The sequence below is a fragment of the Heterocephalus glaber genome, unplaced genomic scaffold (assembly GCF_053883595.1).
Source record: "Heterocephalus glaber isolate CG9 unplaced genomic scaffold, H.glaber_assembly_v1.0 deba00000546, whole genome shotgun sequence".
NCBI lineage: Eukaryota > Metazoa > Chordata > Mammalia > Rodentia > Bathyergidae > Heterocephalus > Heterocephalus glaber.
The window spans coordinates 40,594,294-40,610,306 of record NW_028258147.1 but is presented as its reverse complement, the minus strand read 5'-3'; the positions used below and the strand labels follow the sequence as shown (position 1 = coordinate 40,610,306).

The following is a 16,013-nucleotide window of genomic DNA, read 5'->3' as shown; positions in this document are numbered from 1 at the left end:
CACAATGTTAATATGATTTGGGGATTAACTTTCCAATACATGAATTTTGGGGGGAAACATTCAAGCCACAGAACCTCCCCTATTCTTGGGGCTCATCATAACCTTTGTCTTTATGGTATGGATTTGAGGAGGTACACTGGTTAATGCAATCTGGAAAACTGGGTAATGGGCAGACGCCTAATTGCAGCAAGTGAATACATGATAAGAACCTAGGGCCATGTAGGCCATTCATCTTGCCTGACAGCAGGAAGAGAATGTCTCTTGTTTTCACTCCCTGGGAAGCAAAGGGCTCTACTCCTATCTGTGTAAATACTCCCATCCAACATTACTCTACTCCCACAGACATTACTCTAATACTGCTGTTCAAGGTATTGCTGGTGCTCAGAGAGCTGGAACAGGAAAGAGCAGAGTTGGTCATCTTTCCTTATACCAGGTCAGATAGTATTTCAGCCTTGGCAGTATTTGAGTATGCCTTCAAAACTATGCAACTCCACCACTATAGTAAAAAAGCAGCTATAGATACTATATAACAGACATTCATGGCTGTGTGCCAGTACAACTTCATTTGTAGAATACAAATACAAATTTTAAAATGCAATTGTACTTGCTACCCACAAAACAAGAAGTTAGCCAGATTTAATGTGCAGACCCTTGTTTACTGACTTTTAAGAATAGTAAATCTTATTCTTATCCTATAGTCTGTTCTTCAAAAGCACTCACCATAGTTATTACCCCACCCTTCTTCCTCTGAGGGTCTGTGCCACTTAGAGACTGTGGGTCTGTTTTCCTATTCAAGCTTAGGCCAAATCTGAGCTGCAAACCAGGAAAATCAATGCCTCTTTGCCAGTGGTTGCTCTAATACTTGGCCTTTCTCTCATAGTAGTTCACCTACTGAATCTGCATCATTGGGGAAATAAATAAATACATACATACATACATACATACATACATACATACTGAGTGAGAAGCCAATGATCAAGTATCAGCATTCAAGAACTCAGAAGGTCCTGTAGGAAAAACCCAGCACCCTTTCCTCTTAGCATAGAGTCTTAGGGACTTGCTCTGGTGGGGGAAAGGGAGAGAGAATCCAGTGCCCAAACCAAAGCAGCCCTGCTCGGAGTAAGTTCTTGATGAGCCCTCCCCTTGCCTGAGCCAGGTGGTGTTCAGTGTCTTCCTTTGCCTCCTGGACAGGTTATCTAGTCATGGTGATTGCAGCCTGCGTGCTGAACTTTCACAGAGCCCTTCCTCTCTTCGTAATCACTGTGGCAGCCATCTTTTTTGTTCTCTGGGATCACTTGATGGCCAGATATGAACATCGAATTGATGAAATCCTATCTCCGGGCAGACAGCTTCTGGACAGCCATTGGTTCTGGATGAAGTGGTAACACAGCCGGTTCTCTTACTGCAGTTGAGAGGGATGTTAGTCTTTCCCAACACTGTTTCAAATATGTGTTCTAAAATGGCTTTCTCATCTGTAAGATATTGAAGCTGGAAGCTAGCTCAGGAGTAATCCACTATAATGCCTTCACTTGATAGACAGGAAGTCTAGGATTAGATGAGGCCATGACCCATTTGCAAGGCATTCAGTATCTCTACAAACCACCCTAACTTCAAGTGCTGCTAAATGAATGTCCAAGAGGTAGCATCTAATAGCCTTCATATGCTGATTGGAGACAACTCTGTGCCTACATGTCAAGAAGCCATTAAGGATAGAGGGCAGTGCAAGGTGCTAGTCATCGCAGGCCCAGCTTCAGCTCTTTATCCTTCTGTTAGTGGGTGGCATCATGATCAATCAGTAATGTCTGTCCTGGAAGAGGAGAGGGCACAGAAGCATGAATGCCACCTAATCACAGTATCTATTTAAAGAGTTGGTCTATATGTAGAAATGACAGAGACTGCTGATAACATGCCCACAAATAGCTTTTCTTTTTTGTGTCATATATTTTTCTTACACAAATTATACATACTGTTTAAAATATATTTACAAAATGGGATCATAAAATATATTCAATCTTTGTCTCTTTTAATGTGTAGTTTCTCTATGGTTGATCATTTGTGTCACTTACATTTTTGGGCTATTTTAAGTGTTGTGGTGAATATAAACCTTTTTTATCTATTTTGATGTGAACTCGTATCTCTATTGGCATTTCTTTATTGACTAGTGAACCCAATAACTTTTAACTTTGGTTTTAATTTTCTCTATTTTTTCTATGCCTTTTGCTCCTAAGAACTAGGGTTTAAAATATTGCCTTGATATTGAGGACCACTAGCCCTTTACTTTTTGTGCAATTATTATGTTAAAATCATGACCCCATAGATTATCATCAAAATACAACTTAATTTTTCATCTGTCATCCTTTCCATTTTATTCAGTGGGAGCTAGCTATCCCATACTTTGTATAAAAATTGCAAAATCCCATGACCGTGCTGCTCACTCCTACTTAATGGGCCAGCGGCCACAGACATAGCTTTAATATTAAGATGCGCCATCCCATATAACAGTGGAAACTATGAGCTTGACCAAACATCTTTCTGCCCCAGCTTTGGCTTGCATTTCTTCTTTCTCCTTGTTACCTGTTTCTCTACCAGTCTCACAGCCAGGAGAAAAATCAGGCTCAGGACTGTCCTATCTCCTTGAGAAGAAGCATTGAGAGTTGTTAAAGACACTCTTTCCCAAAGGACCTTACGTCCTGCAGTGGCTGCTCAGGGCTTTGTGCTCAGCCTTGCACTATGGACCTTGCCTCCCTCCAACAGCCCTAGTAGGTAGGTCCCAGGCCTATCTCTGTCAAGACCCACATGGGATCTACAAGGGAACTTTACACATCCTTGGCCTAACAAACCAGGATGGTGCAGTCCCCACCCAGTAGCCTTTCTAGTCTGCCATGCGAGCAGTGAGTTAGCCTGCATGTGTCCACTGGACTCCCCCCTTGGGAAAGTCACCCCAATTAAAGTTCAGCTCTATTGTGGTCCCCCAACTGCAGAGAACACATTTCAGGTTCTCCCTTAAAAGGAAAAAGGTAGCACCTCACCAATCTCAAACCTGGGGTGAAGAATCCCCCCAAAGTAGTTCTCCAAAAGAAATCACCAGGCTGCCCTCTCCAAACATCCTTTCCCCTCTCTGACCTTTTGCATACCCTTGAACTGGAGAAGTGCCTAAGTTGTAGGGACACATTGTTTAATTTGGGGGCTATTTTCCATTATAGCCACAACCAAAAATGGTCTGTTGTGATTTCTGAAAGCACGGCTTTCTCGTGCCAGGGCATGCCGCTCTTGTTAGTGTTTTTTGTTTGTTAGTTCAAACCTCCTTACAGTGTTCAACTTAGTAGAGTAAGTCATGCCAATGCCCCTTCTGTTCTTCAGGGTCATGTGGAGCTTATTGATCCTGGGCATTATTTTCTGGCTGATCCTCGACACTGCCAAGTTGGGACAACAGCATCTGGTGTCCTTCGGTGGGCTCGTGATGTACATTGTCCTGTTATTTCTGTTTTCCAAGCACCCAACCAGAGTAAATATAAAATTGGTCTTTTGGGGATACTTTTTGCCTTTTCTTTTTCCCAGGTGCAAATTGCTCAAAATGATGTGAAAGAATTATACTATCCAGTGTCTTTCTTACTCTGCTGTCGTGACTCAAGGTGGAAAGGGTACCCTTCTTCTGGGTTTTTCAAAGCACTGTGTCATGTTTCATTCTCAATATCTTCCAGTTACACAACCAGCAACTCGCCCTTTTCCTGTCAGTCTAATTTCTTCTCACACAACCCCTGCCTCCATCAACACAGAGAGAAGAATGTACTCATTTTGATACAGATTTTCCCAGACTGTAAATTATCTAACACTCTACATTGGATAATGCAGCTTATCAAAGTCCAATTTGCAATGTGGGCTTTTTTACTCCAAAAATTTGTCCTAATACAGTTTTCCCCCATTGAACTCATTTTCATCCTTATTCTGTTAGCCTTAAACTATAAAATGGCAAGAATTCTGAGACCTAGAGGTGCTCACTAATGAATCCCAATGGCAAGCTCTGGAAGACTTTTTGGGCTAAAAGTCAACTCAAGGAAAAAATGTTAATCAGAGACCAAGTTCACCTCATGTGATTCACATTACAGTATTTGCCCTGCTCAAGTGGATTTCTCCATGTCCATGCCTTCGCTCCCAGAGTTGCTTTCAGGACACTCCTTTCTCACCAAAGATGAAAACAGATAATGGTTTATTTCTGCTGCTCTCCATGGGTCTGCATTCAGGTCCTGGTTCATTTTTATAATGAAACAAAAGCCCCTTGATTAGTCAGAATTTCACTTCATTCATCTACAAGTTGTCAGATCAACAAACTTTGGACACAGAGAAATGATATTCTGCTTTTCCATTTTCCAAGCAAGAGAAGTAATTATACGTATATAATATTTGCAACATGACTAGGACAGACATCTGAGCCATTATCATTCTAAAATATTAATGATGCTTCTTAGATTACTCTTTATGTCTAAAGTATTTACCAGGGCATAGTGATTACATAGGAAAGTTTGGGAAGGCAGGACTAACAGGATTCCCACTCGGGTTCAGAGACAGGAAAAGCAATCCTAAGATTCTTAAGATATGGTTCTGTCAAAAGAATCTTTTAACTAAGCATCATGGCACACTCCTGGAATCTTAGCACTCTGAGAAACTGAGGCAGGAGGATCACAAATTCGAGCCCAGCCTGGACAACTTAGAAATACTTTGTTTCAAAATTAAAATTAATTAATTAATTAAAAGAGCTGGGGGGGGCGGTGATTCTCTGTTCATGTCTCCCTGGGCCTCTAATGAAGGGGGTGGGGGACTTCCCAGCCATCTTGAGGGTGCTTCCAGGAAACAGCGACCCCTGCAGGGAGCCAGCGTTGGCTCCCTAAGATCTCTTCATCTCTCTACGTAGGTTTATTGGAGACCTGTCTGCTGGGGCATTGGGATACAGTTTGTTCTTGGTCTCCTAATCCTAAGGACTAAGCCTGGATTCATTGCTTTTGATTGGCTGGGCAGACAAGTTCAGGTGAGTGGTTCAAAAGAATGTTTTACTGTTACAGGGCACTTCATATTTGGTTATAGTCCTTAAGACTATTTGCTTGCAATATTTGACCCAAATTTTAATTCTACTATCAATTAGACAAATACCTGTTTATGTCAAATATGTTAATCTGTCTAATTAGTTATCCATGTCATCCACGCATCATCCCCAGTGGCTGTTGCCTGTCATCCTGCTCCAGGCTGCCACACTTCTGAGACAGTTACCCAGAGTATTCTTTGCATCCAGTGGTAACTAATACTCTCCATGTCCTCTGTTCCCACACTCAACCTATCTTTCAGTGTCCTGGAGTCAGACTGAATGTCAGAAATGACAGGAATCTGTCTGCAGTTATAATTCAAAAATACACTTCCATGCCAGGCACTGGAGGGGCAAAGCTGAAGACACTAATTCTCCCGGTCTGAGAAAGCTTGGTTCTAGTGCTCTGCAAGATCTAGTGTTCCTATGGCTTGTGACCCCTACCTCAGTGGCTGTAATGATCCCATTTCTTTTCTTGAGCTCAGACTTTCCTGGGGTACACTGATGCTGGTGCTGTCTTTGTCTTTGGTGAGAAATACACAGACCACTTCTTCGCATTTAAGGTAAATCCCAACCCTTTTTCTATGTAGTCATTGCCTTTTCACTAGCTTCTCAGTCTTTGTAGATATACAGACAGAACCTTACACGCCAAAAACCAGGTATATGCTTTCTGGGCTTGTTGTAGACACTATTTTTCATTTACAATGTTATCTGAAATTGGTGGACTGAACACATTAATTACACTGTGTTACTCCTATGTAATATTAAGGGAACTATCTAAAGAATGTAAGGACTCATCAAATATTTGGGGAGGGGGGTGTAGCATTGCAAGAGATACTTCAGAAAAATCCTATAGGTAACAGTGTCTAGGGCTTCAGGGAAAAGAACGACCCGAGAAGATGAGTTAACTTATTTTTATTTTTAATTAACACATAACAATTGTCCCTGTTTGTGGGGTAAAGTGTGACCTTTTAATATGTGTATAAATGTGCCATGATGAGATCAAGATATGATTCTTTTCTAACCTTGATGCTTTGGTGGGGAGACAATTAAGCCATGTCCAAAAGGTCAAGTGATTATAGAATGAGACAGAAATCTGCTCATCTCGTGAACTGAATTCAGCACTGGGAAACACAAAGTCTCAGAGAAGGTATAACTTTTGGCCCAGGCTCTGCAGCATCTCAGCCCCTGTCACCCCTCCCACCACCCCAGACAGAGGCCTCTGTTCTTTCTGCCAGTGTGGAACTCCTGGATGACCCCCCTTAACTGCATCAAGCTTTCAGAAAAGCTCTGCCTACCAATTAAAGCTAATAAATGGCTTCCAGTGAGTGCACTCTGAATACTGGAACAAAATGACTTTCAGTACATATTATGGATAGATTTTTCTAAATTAGATCTTGTACAAATTGTCCTTGGTTGTGCCATGTCCCTGGCAGTACTTTGTGTGTGGCCATCCTCAGGGAAGCAGTGGGCAAGGAGTGCAGCAGGGTGGGGCTGAGCAGGGATGGCTGCAGCTCCAGGTGCTCCATGAGGCTAGAAACTGCTCCCTGTAGAAATGGGCTGCGGTGAAGACCCCCAGAGAGCACTGGAGAAGCAGGACCTGGAGAGTACAACTTTTCTTTCACAGAGCTAAGCTAGTCTTATCAGATTTTAGTGATTCAAACGTCTATGGGTAACATAATTATGATTGTAATAGAGTAAATGCTTACTCTATAGGAGGCACCATGTGCCAGCACCTATCATGCTTTGACTTGTCTGTGTAGCTACTACAAACAAGGATCTGGGTGGCTCACAATTAATCCTGACCCAGGACACTCTCCTGATTATGGTAGTGGTGACAGTCGTGTCTTTTTAATACTAGAACATTAAGAATATTTGCTGATGGCCTTCAGTTTGATGATCAGGCATTACAGATCCATTCAAAATCACATTCTTTCACTGAGTAAGAAGAGTTCATCATAGAAGAGAAAAACCAAAATGTCAAGTTTCCTGTGAAATTCACTTGTGTTAGTCTGTTTTCTGTAGCCATAGCAAAATACCCGGGACTGGATAATTTATAAAGAACAGAAGTTTATTTAGCTCACAGCTCTGAGGCCGAGAAGTCTGACATCGAGTTGCTGGCATGGGTGAGGGTCTTCCTGCTGAGCCTAACTGGCAGGGGTCTTCCTGTGGTGAGGCAGATAAATCCCCATGTGGGTCTGTCTTCCTCTTCTGAAAACCTCAGTTCAAATCCAGAGGTTCCCACCCTAATGCTCTCATCTAACCCTAACTACTTCCCAAACACCCTGCTCCAAACACTGCAGTGTATTTATTGGAGATACATGTGAGCTTTGGGGGCCGCAGTACAAGATGCCTATCCAGAAGAAATCAGGATAAGAGGTGATAGAGAAGAAAGCTGCCTGGTAAGCGTGTTGTTCTTTGAGAAGAATTTTCAGGACTGTTAGGGTATCTCGGTCAGAGAAAAGGAGGCAGGGAGGAGGCCTAATAGGAAACCTGTGATACTAGGAGAGTCGACACTGATCCTGATCCCTGTGTCCTGCTCCCAACGCCTAGATCCTGCCCATTGTGGTTTTCTTCAGCACAGTGATGTCCATGCTGTACTACCTGGGACTCATGCAGTGGATCATCAGAAAGGTACTGGGTTGGGAGGGACTGGGTGACGGGTGTCGTAGAGCTGATTACTTCAGGTACAAAGTCTGAGGTAGTTTTTATCCAGGCATTTCCAAGGAGGCTTTCTCTTTCTCCAAAGATTCACATCTGTTCCCACTCAAGGTATTAGATTCAAACCCCTTTATCCATAAAGGGAATTTTATCTCAGGGACTTCTAGCAGGGCTTTGATTCACACCCCCTTGGAAACCCCATGTAATCATAGCAGTTACTTCTTCAGGCAAGGAATTGAGATCAGACACCTGCCAGGGGAAGATAGTGCTGTCCCTTCCTCATGGTTATCCATGCTGTGCCTACCACAGCCATGCTGGTCTTCAGGAGGTTACCAAGGCAGATGCTCCTGATCTGGTAGTTCCAGACAATCAAAGCGAGAAGTCTTGTGTCACTCTGGAGGAAGTTACATAGGCATGCCATTGTGAAGAAGGAGAAGAAGGAGACAAAGGAGGAGGGGAGGGAGGAAGGGGAGGGAGAAGAAGAGGATGAGGCCAGGGAGGAGGAGGAAAAGAGGAAGCAGAGGAAGAGGAAGAGGAAGGAGAAGGAGGAAAGTTGCTAAGCACCTCACTCCTGCTTCCCCAGCAACTGAATCTTAACCTCACATTCGATCAGAAACTAGGAAATATGTAAGGCAGTTTGGATGCTCATGAGAGCAGAGCAGGCATGTGGAGCTTGGGGGTCAGCCACAGGCCTCCTGTGATCCTTTTAAATTAATCAAAATGTTTAAGCAGAAAGAAAAGATAGGAGAGAGAACCAGAATGGCAGCAGAATCACAGTCAGAGCTTCAGGGATCATAATTCTCTGACTGTGGGTTTAAACATTTTAAAAGTATTTACAGTGACAGACTTCCCGCTCCAATAGGAGGATGTGACTAGCCTGCTGTGTACATTCTCCTCCTCCTCCTCCTCACATTCTATACTATAATGTGCATGGCAATAAGGTGACAGGATGGCTTTCCACTTACAATCACACCCTATATAATACATCTCATTCTAACCTGCCAACAATTGCTGAAGGCCTCATCATTTCACTCCAGTTCATGAGTCTTATCCCTACTTGAATGTTGTTGTAGTATACATACAGTTCTCACTGACTTTGTCCCTTTCTTCCCTTTAGGTTGGATGGACAATGCTAGTTACTATGGGGTCATCTCCTATTGAGTCTGTAGTTGCTGCTGGCAATATATTTGTTGGACAAGTAAGTTGTAATAGCAAAAAACAAAGCAAAGCAAAACAGCTGCTAAAACGAGATACTTTCTTTGTAAAACACAGACCAAGAGCATATCATGGTGCTGTCTTTTCTTTTGGTGTGGAGAAATGGTGTAAAATAAGGAATCCCTAGAAGAGTCAACGTCCAGGTTCCAGGACAAGTCAGAGAGATCTTTTTCAAGTCTGGGTACTCTAATGTGGAATTGTGTCCTTGAAAGTTTACACAAAGAAGGACAATTGAGTCATTTTTTTAAGATACATGGTTTCTCATATATAAATGCTCAACAGATCTTTTCTGAATTTATTGAATTACTGAAGTCACTGCTCAGCTCTTCAGAAGTTAGAAGCTCTTCTCTCTCAAAAGGATTTCACTTTCTTGAAGCTACCAACATGAAACAGGTAGCTTTAAGTATACTGTAATGTCTATGGCAATGAAGGACACTAAGAGAGGCTTCCCTCCAATGTGCACCTGTATAGATACTTCTCATTCGAAACTTGTCTAAACTGGGCAATAGTCTGTCTTTGCTGAGCCTAAAGAAAAATGCTTTTATGTTTCTTCCTCTCCTCAGAGATGAACCTTTAGGCTACAATTTTTACTATCTTGATCCATCACATGGATAAATGCTCTTTTGCCTGAAGTCCATGTAAGCAATAATGAGCTAGTCATCACTCAGGACTCACAGCTTCAGGGAAACTGGAATTGCACACTCATGAAGCCAAATGCAAATACTTGCCAGTGCCATTGCCTAAGGAAATGGGGCTTGAAGTGAAAACCAAGTCATCCAGAAAAATGCATGGCTATAACCTCAGGGTTATAACTGTTCCAGCAGGCTGTGCCTTCTTGGTAAGCCCATCTCACTAGCCTGGAGCTGTCCTTAATGGGGAGCTTGAAGGGGAACATACTTCCTTTTCTAGGAGCTGAAATTATAGCTATAGTCGCAGAGTCTCTGAGGACTAATTAGGGCACCATCTTGAATAGACTGCTACTATCTGCAGGGAAAGGGGGCTCATGTACTGGATTTGTATTTAATCTATAAACTGAAGCTCAACACAGTCAACCTCATAGAACAATTACAAATAATGAGGAAAAATATTGTAAAATTGCACACATGCTTCTGTGGTGCTCAGTCTGACACTCAATATGCTACAAGTACAGTTATTATTGATGGAGAGCCCCACGCTGCAGGCTGCCTGTCCTCCTTAATGAAATTTAAGCCTCTACAGCTATACTCTGTGCGGCTTCTTTTCACCCGTTGAGAAGGGTCTCTGATTCTCAGTTATGAAAAAGCCTGTGGGTACTCATCATTATCATTGCAGGTATTTTTTTTTTACATACTTGTGACTCTATTCCCATGAGGTCCCAGAAAACAGGTTGAGCATATGTGAAGATGAAGCTGGGAGACTGAAAGTCATGGTGGCTTAGAAGCCCCCAGTCCACCAGTCTAGTTACTTCGCCAACCTTTAGAAAAGTGTACCAAGACCTCCCAAGGCCCCTTCCCAGGCCAGGTGGAATCACTGCAGAATTAGCCTCATAATTGGCAAGATTTGCCCATGACCATATATGCGCACTCATCTAGAATTCAGGTGACCCAGATGTCCAAGGCACATGCTCTCAAGCCCAAGCATTTATCAGATTCATCTAGAAGCCTTCTTCAATACAAATTGCTGACCCTTCCCTCTTCTGATCCAGTAAGTCAGAGAATGTGCATTTCTAACAAATTCCTAGTGACAAGGATAGAGCTGGTCTGAGGTTCACTCTTAGAAATATGGCTTTAGATAATGGAATGTTTAGTAGATTTAAAAGGTAACATGTATTCTACTCACCCTTCTCTGTCTCCAGACAGAGTCTCCACTGCTGGTCCGACCCTATTTACCACATGTCACCAGGTCAGAGCTCCATGCTATTATGACAGCTGGCTTCGCTACAATTGCTGGAAGTGTCTTGGGTGCTTACATTTCTTTTGGGGTAAGAATCTTGGGGAATTAACTTATACAAAACTCAATTTCTTTCTCCTTCCTTCTTTCCTTCCTTCTTGTTTCCCATTGCTGTTGGAAAAGGAGGCCAAGAGGGCACCCTTTTTGCAGTATACCAAAAATTGATCGCAGCTGCACTGACATTTAAATGCAATGACCCCAAGGACTTTGGAAGCTTCATTTTCATGTTGCTGCCACCTAATTGTGAATTATATCCAACCACAGCAAAGTGAAATCATAAGATGAGCTTACTTTGGCTGAAAAATTAAATCTGTGAAAGAAAAACAACTATTACTGACATTTGTAAAGATGAACTAAACCAGGAGTCAGCAGACCATGGCCCTGGGCCAAATCCAGATCAACCCTTATTTTTGTAAAGTTTTATTGGAAACTAGCCATTCCTATCCACTTATTGTGGGAAGCTTTCGTACAATAGAGTTGAGCAGTTGTGGGCCACAAACCACAAATATTCAGTCTCTGGCCCTTTACAGAAAAGAATTTGGGGATCCCTGATCGACACCAGTGATTCCCAACCCTTACTGCATATTAGAATCCCTGGGGCTTTTAAAGACCCTAAGTCCCAGGCCCACACCCATGAGTAATTAAACCAGAATTGGGCTAAGACTCAGGCCAGCACTATCTTTAAAAACACCTCGGATTCCATTGTAGAGCCACGTTTGAGGATTGGTGGAATCTGACGTGAGGCAGAGGAAAGCTGATATATGGTGTCTCCGTGTTTGAAGCTTACAAGCCGCACATTGATGGAGCCCCCAACACAGAAATGTCATAATACAGTCGACATCGTGCTACTCCAATAATGAGGACTTTTTACAAGATAAGGTGGCTTCATCTCAGGATTTCATTCTGGCCTGGAAAAGCCAGTTAGTATGGAGAGAAGAAAGAAGCAAAGAGTGCCATAGGAATAAGCCGTACTACTGGATTTCCCAATGATTCTCTCTGCCCCTACCACAGGAATGCTGCCTTCAAAAATGTGCTAGGCATTCCTGGGAAGCCAAGGCAGACAAGGACCCAAGAATTGTAAAACTGTAGGGAAGAGAATCTAGAAACAATGTATGTGAGGTAGAAAGTGGGCTTGGAATGAAGGAAACAGAAACAATTTACAGATCAAAGCAAATGGATCTGTGTAAAGGGAGGAAGGATTTCAGGAGACCAAAAAAAGGTGAAAGGGAGATCCCAGCTTCTGGGGATCAGAAGTCCTTTTTCCATGGTCATTCCACCCCGCATTGCCAGTCTCACTTGATGACATAGTGAAATGCAGGATCTGGAGACTCTCTGAGCATTCAAACTACACCACTGAGGTTGAGGAATCTTTGAAAATGGTTACATTGCAGGATTAGCTATTTGCTGAAAGGGTCAGATTTTGGTTTTGTGCTTTTCTCCAGAGATGTGTCAGATTAACATGAATTCCCCCATTCTCCTGATTCTCGGGGTGATGTCAGGGTCTGGCTCATCGAGACAGGCTGCTTTCTGGTATAGAATCAACCCTTCCCATCTCCCCATGTGAAACTTCTGGAGTCTTCCTCTGAATGCAGAGCAAATCTAACCCTGCTGCTTGCTGTCTTCTGCACCCGCAGGTGTCATCCACCCACCTGTTAACAGCTTCAGTCATGTCAGCTCCTGCATCACTGGCTGTTGCTAAACTCTTCTGGCCTGAGACAGAAAAACCCAAAGTAACTCTTAAGAGTGCCATGAAGATGGAAAATGGGTAAGCAGACACATTGCTTATCTGACTATGCAGGCTGAGTGCATAACTAGGTGGAGTCCAACTTCAAAGCACAGCAAAAAATTGCTAAGAAGAAAGCACAGTGCCTTGTGAAATTAAATTTAATTCCCAGTGATTATTTAGACTTTACCAAAAACATCTTGTTTCAACACCTTAGGAAAACCTTGCTAAATACCTGGATGTTAAAATGTTTTAACTGTTCAGTGTAAAGATACTTCATTGTAAATACAGCATAGTGTTCATTGAGCCTTGGTTTAAGACTGTTGAAAACCTGTAGGATAACCACTTCTGAAGGTCTTTCATATATTAAGAAATGGCACCAGTTGTGATGACACACCCCTGCAATCCCAGGACTCAGGAGGCTGAGGCAAGAGGATTCCCATGAGGCCAGCTTGGGCTGTGTAGTGAGTTCAAGGCCAGTCTGAGGTACATAGTGAGATCCTGTCTCAAAAAACAAGAAACAAACAAACCTAAAGAAAATAAAAGGGCTCTTCACTTTGGTCCAGGTGGGAGGAGGGTGGTATAGCCCTGAGGAGACCTCCACTCATGACAGTTTCCCTCCCTGGGCCTCTCCCCTTCTGCCCTTGGGTGTCCTTGCCTCCTAGGCCTCTTGTATCCAATATCGTGGGGCAAGATGAGAGCAGCCCCAGGGAGGGTGATCATGCCAAGGAGCCGCAGTCTCTACCAAGATGATAAAAGTAATGACAGCAACTCACTCCCAGAAACTGCTACACCAGCTGAATACCCTGTTGGAACAGGAGGCTAGAGGTCAGCTAAAGGTCTGTGGCTTGAGACTAATTGAATCTGTACATGATAATGGCCTTAGAATGAATGCAAGACTGAGGGACTTTGAAGTGAAAGATCTTCTTAGTCACAGTTCTTTGGCTTTGATACAGAGACATTTTCTACAGCTGTGAATTTACTGGACAGATTCCTGTCTAAAATAAAGGAACAGCCCAAGCATTTTGGGTGTGTTAGACTGAGCTGCTTTAATTTGGCTGTAAAATCAAAAGAAGACCAAAACTGTGTCCCATTGGCAACTGACTTGATCTGGTAAGTCAGTATAGGTTCACGGTTTCAGACTTGATGTGAATGGAAAAGATTGTATTGAAGAAGGTGGGTTGGAAAGTCAAAACTACCAATGCCTTTCAATTTCTTCAACTCTGGTATTCATTCATTCAAGAGAACTTGAAAGGAAAAATGGCCTAAAATTTGAAAGACTAAAAGCTCAGCTTAAGGCATGTCACTGCAGGAACATATTTTCTAAAGGAAAGCCTTCTGTGTTGGCCTTGTCTATCATCGCATTGCAGATCCAAGCACAGAAGTGTGTGGAGTTAACAGAAGGAGTAGAATGTCTTCATTAACATTCCAAGATAAATGGCAGAGATCTGACCTTCTAGCAAGAGTTTGTACCCAAGTGTTTAACTGAATATTCATCAAACAAATGTTCCTTCCAAATTGAATGTTCAGAAGTTGACGTGGATTGTTTCTCAGCATACTGCACAGCAACTGAAGCATAGTTGCTATAAAATAAATCACCTTCCAACAATTCCTGAAATGGTTCCTTAATTAGTAAATTTGGTTGTTATTCTCTGTATAGAGAAAATTATATAATTTTCTTCTACAATTGAAGTACTAAAATATTATCTTCAAAATAAACCAAATGGACTTGGAATAGCAAAAGGGGAAAACTGGTATCACCAATCTAGTCAGCTAACATTTGAAGGCATTTGCTACATATAATGTACAACACCCTAAAGAAAGGTGTTTCCAATCTCTGATATATATGTTAACCATTTCATTAAATTAGCAGCTTAGAAAACAACATCCTTTTTAATAACCTGCATTTTTAAAGTAGCCCTGAAGTAGTGGTTTTCTAATTGCACATTTTGCTACATGTTGCCCCAACCTCTAGCTCATTTAAAATTGTGAGGACAGAGAGAAGCTCAGCCAGTCCCAGCACCTGGAAGGAAGCTCCCCTGGCACCATCCCAGGCTCCTAGGGCAGAGAAGCTCAGCCAGTCCCAGCACCCAGAAGGGAGCTCCCCACCTCCATCCCAGGCTCCTAGCACAGAGAAGCTCAGCTGGTCCCAGCACCTGGAAGGAAGCTCCCCCATTGCCATCCCAAGCTACTAGGGCACAGAAGGTGACCCTCATGGGCTCCAGAAGTATCCCCCCCGCCGCCCGGAGAAATGAGAAGACACATAAACAAGCCTCAAAAACAGACTTCCAGATCACCTACAGCAACCCCAAAGGGAAACAAGATGGAACAATCTGATACTCAACCACCTGGACTCTCTGAACTGGCAACAAAAGAGGATCTGGGAAAAATGAAATCAGAAATAATTACTCAGATAACAGCAAAGATTGTGCTCATGGTGCAAGACATGATTAATATTCTGTGCATGCCCTACCAAGGTCCCCAGTCAAGCAGAAGCTGCCAAATCACCCTGCTGCAGACAGGCAGGTCTGCCCATGCCCTACCGAGGTCCCCAGTCACACGAAAGACACCGAATCACCCTGCTGCAGACAGACAGGTTTGCCCACGACCTACCAAGGTCCCAAGTTGTGCAGAACACGCCGAATCAGTCCACGCCCTGGCAACAATCCACTGGACACATTCCCCCACTCCTCGGTAAAGCCACCTAGTTACACACTACAAAGACGCGGAGGAAACCAGACCACCAGAACACGGTAATGAGTCCCGCTGCTCCAGGCCCATAGGTAGGGGCTTCTGAGCCATGGACCCACTGCTCCTGGTCCACATGAAGAGGCTTCCTGATCACCATCACTCCCGCTGCTCCCAGCACAGAGGAAAGGGCTTTTGGGCCACCTTCTGTCCCACTGCTCCTGGACCAGAGGAAGGGGCTTCCAGGCCACCATCCCTCCCACTGCTCCCAGCCCAGAGGGAGGGGCTTCTGAGCCACCATTCCACTGCTCCTTGACCAGAGGAAAGGTCTTCCCAGCCACCATCCCTCCCACTGCTCCCAGCCCACAGGAAAGGGTTTTGGGGCCACCATCCCTACCTCCGCTCCTGGGCCCTTCCCACCTCTCCCAGCTCAGAGGAGATAATCTGTGCAGGCACCAACAGCTCCACCTGCCCCAGTTGAAATGAGAAAACACATAAATAAGTCTCAAAACCAGACTTCCAGATCACCTACAGCAACCCCAAAGGGAAAGGAGATGGAACACTCTGATACTCAACCACCTGGACCCACTGAACTGGCAACAAAAGGGGATCTGGAAAAAATGAAATCAGAAATAATTTCTCAGATAACAGGAGAAATTGTGCCCCTAGTGCAAGACATGATTAATAAATTTAGAGAGGAGCTCAGGAACATGATGGAATCCC

General features: G+C 43.4%; 1 protein-coding gene across 5 annotated transcripts in view; it reads left to right on the top strand.

Moving 5' to 3' along the window:
• The window catches only part of Slc28a3 (solute carrier family 28 member 3), a 107,491-nt gene that overhangs the window by 72,743 nt on the left and 18,735 nt on the right, over positions 1-16,013 (top strand). For all 5 annotated transcript variants that reach the window (XR_002388685.2, XM_087204792.1, XM_087204790.1 and 2 more), the window contains 8 exons: positions 1,192-1,381; positions 3,361-3,505; positions 4,910-5,023; positions 5,560-5,637; positions 7,628-7,708; positions 8,853-8,933; positions 10,785-10,910; positions 12,514-12,644. Coding sequence is in view for 4 of the 5 variants with exons in the window: in XM_087204790.1 (XP_087060916.1) it covers positions 1,192-1,381; positions 3,361-3,505; positions 4,910-5,023; positions 5,560-5,637; positions 7,628-7,708; positions 8,853-8,933; positions 10,785-10,910; positions 12,514-12,644 (946 nt within the window). In the remaining variant the exon portion in view is untranslated. The remainder of the gene's footprint in view (positions 1-1,191; positions 1,382-3,360; positions 3,506-4,909; positions 5,024-5,559; positions 5,638-7,627; positions 7,709-8,852; positions 8,934-10,784; positions 10,911-12,513; positions 12,645-16,013) is intronic.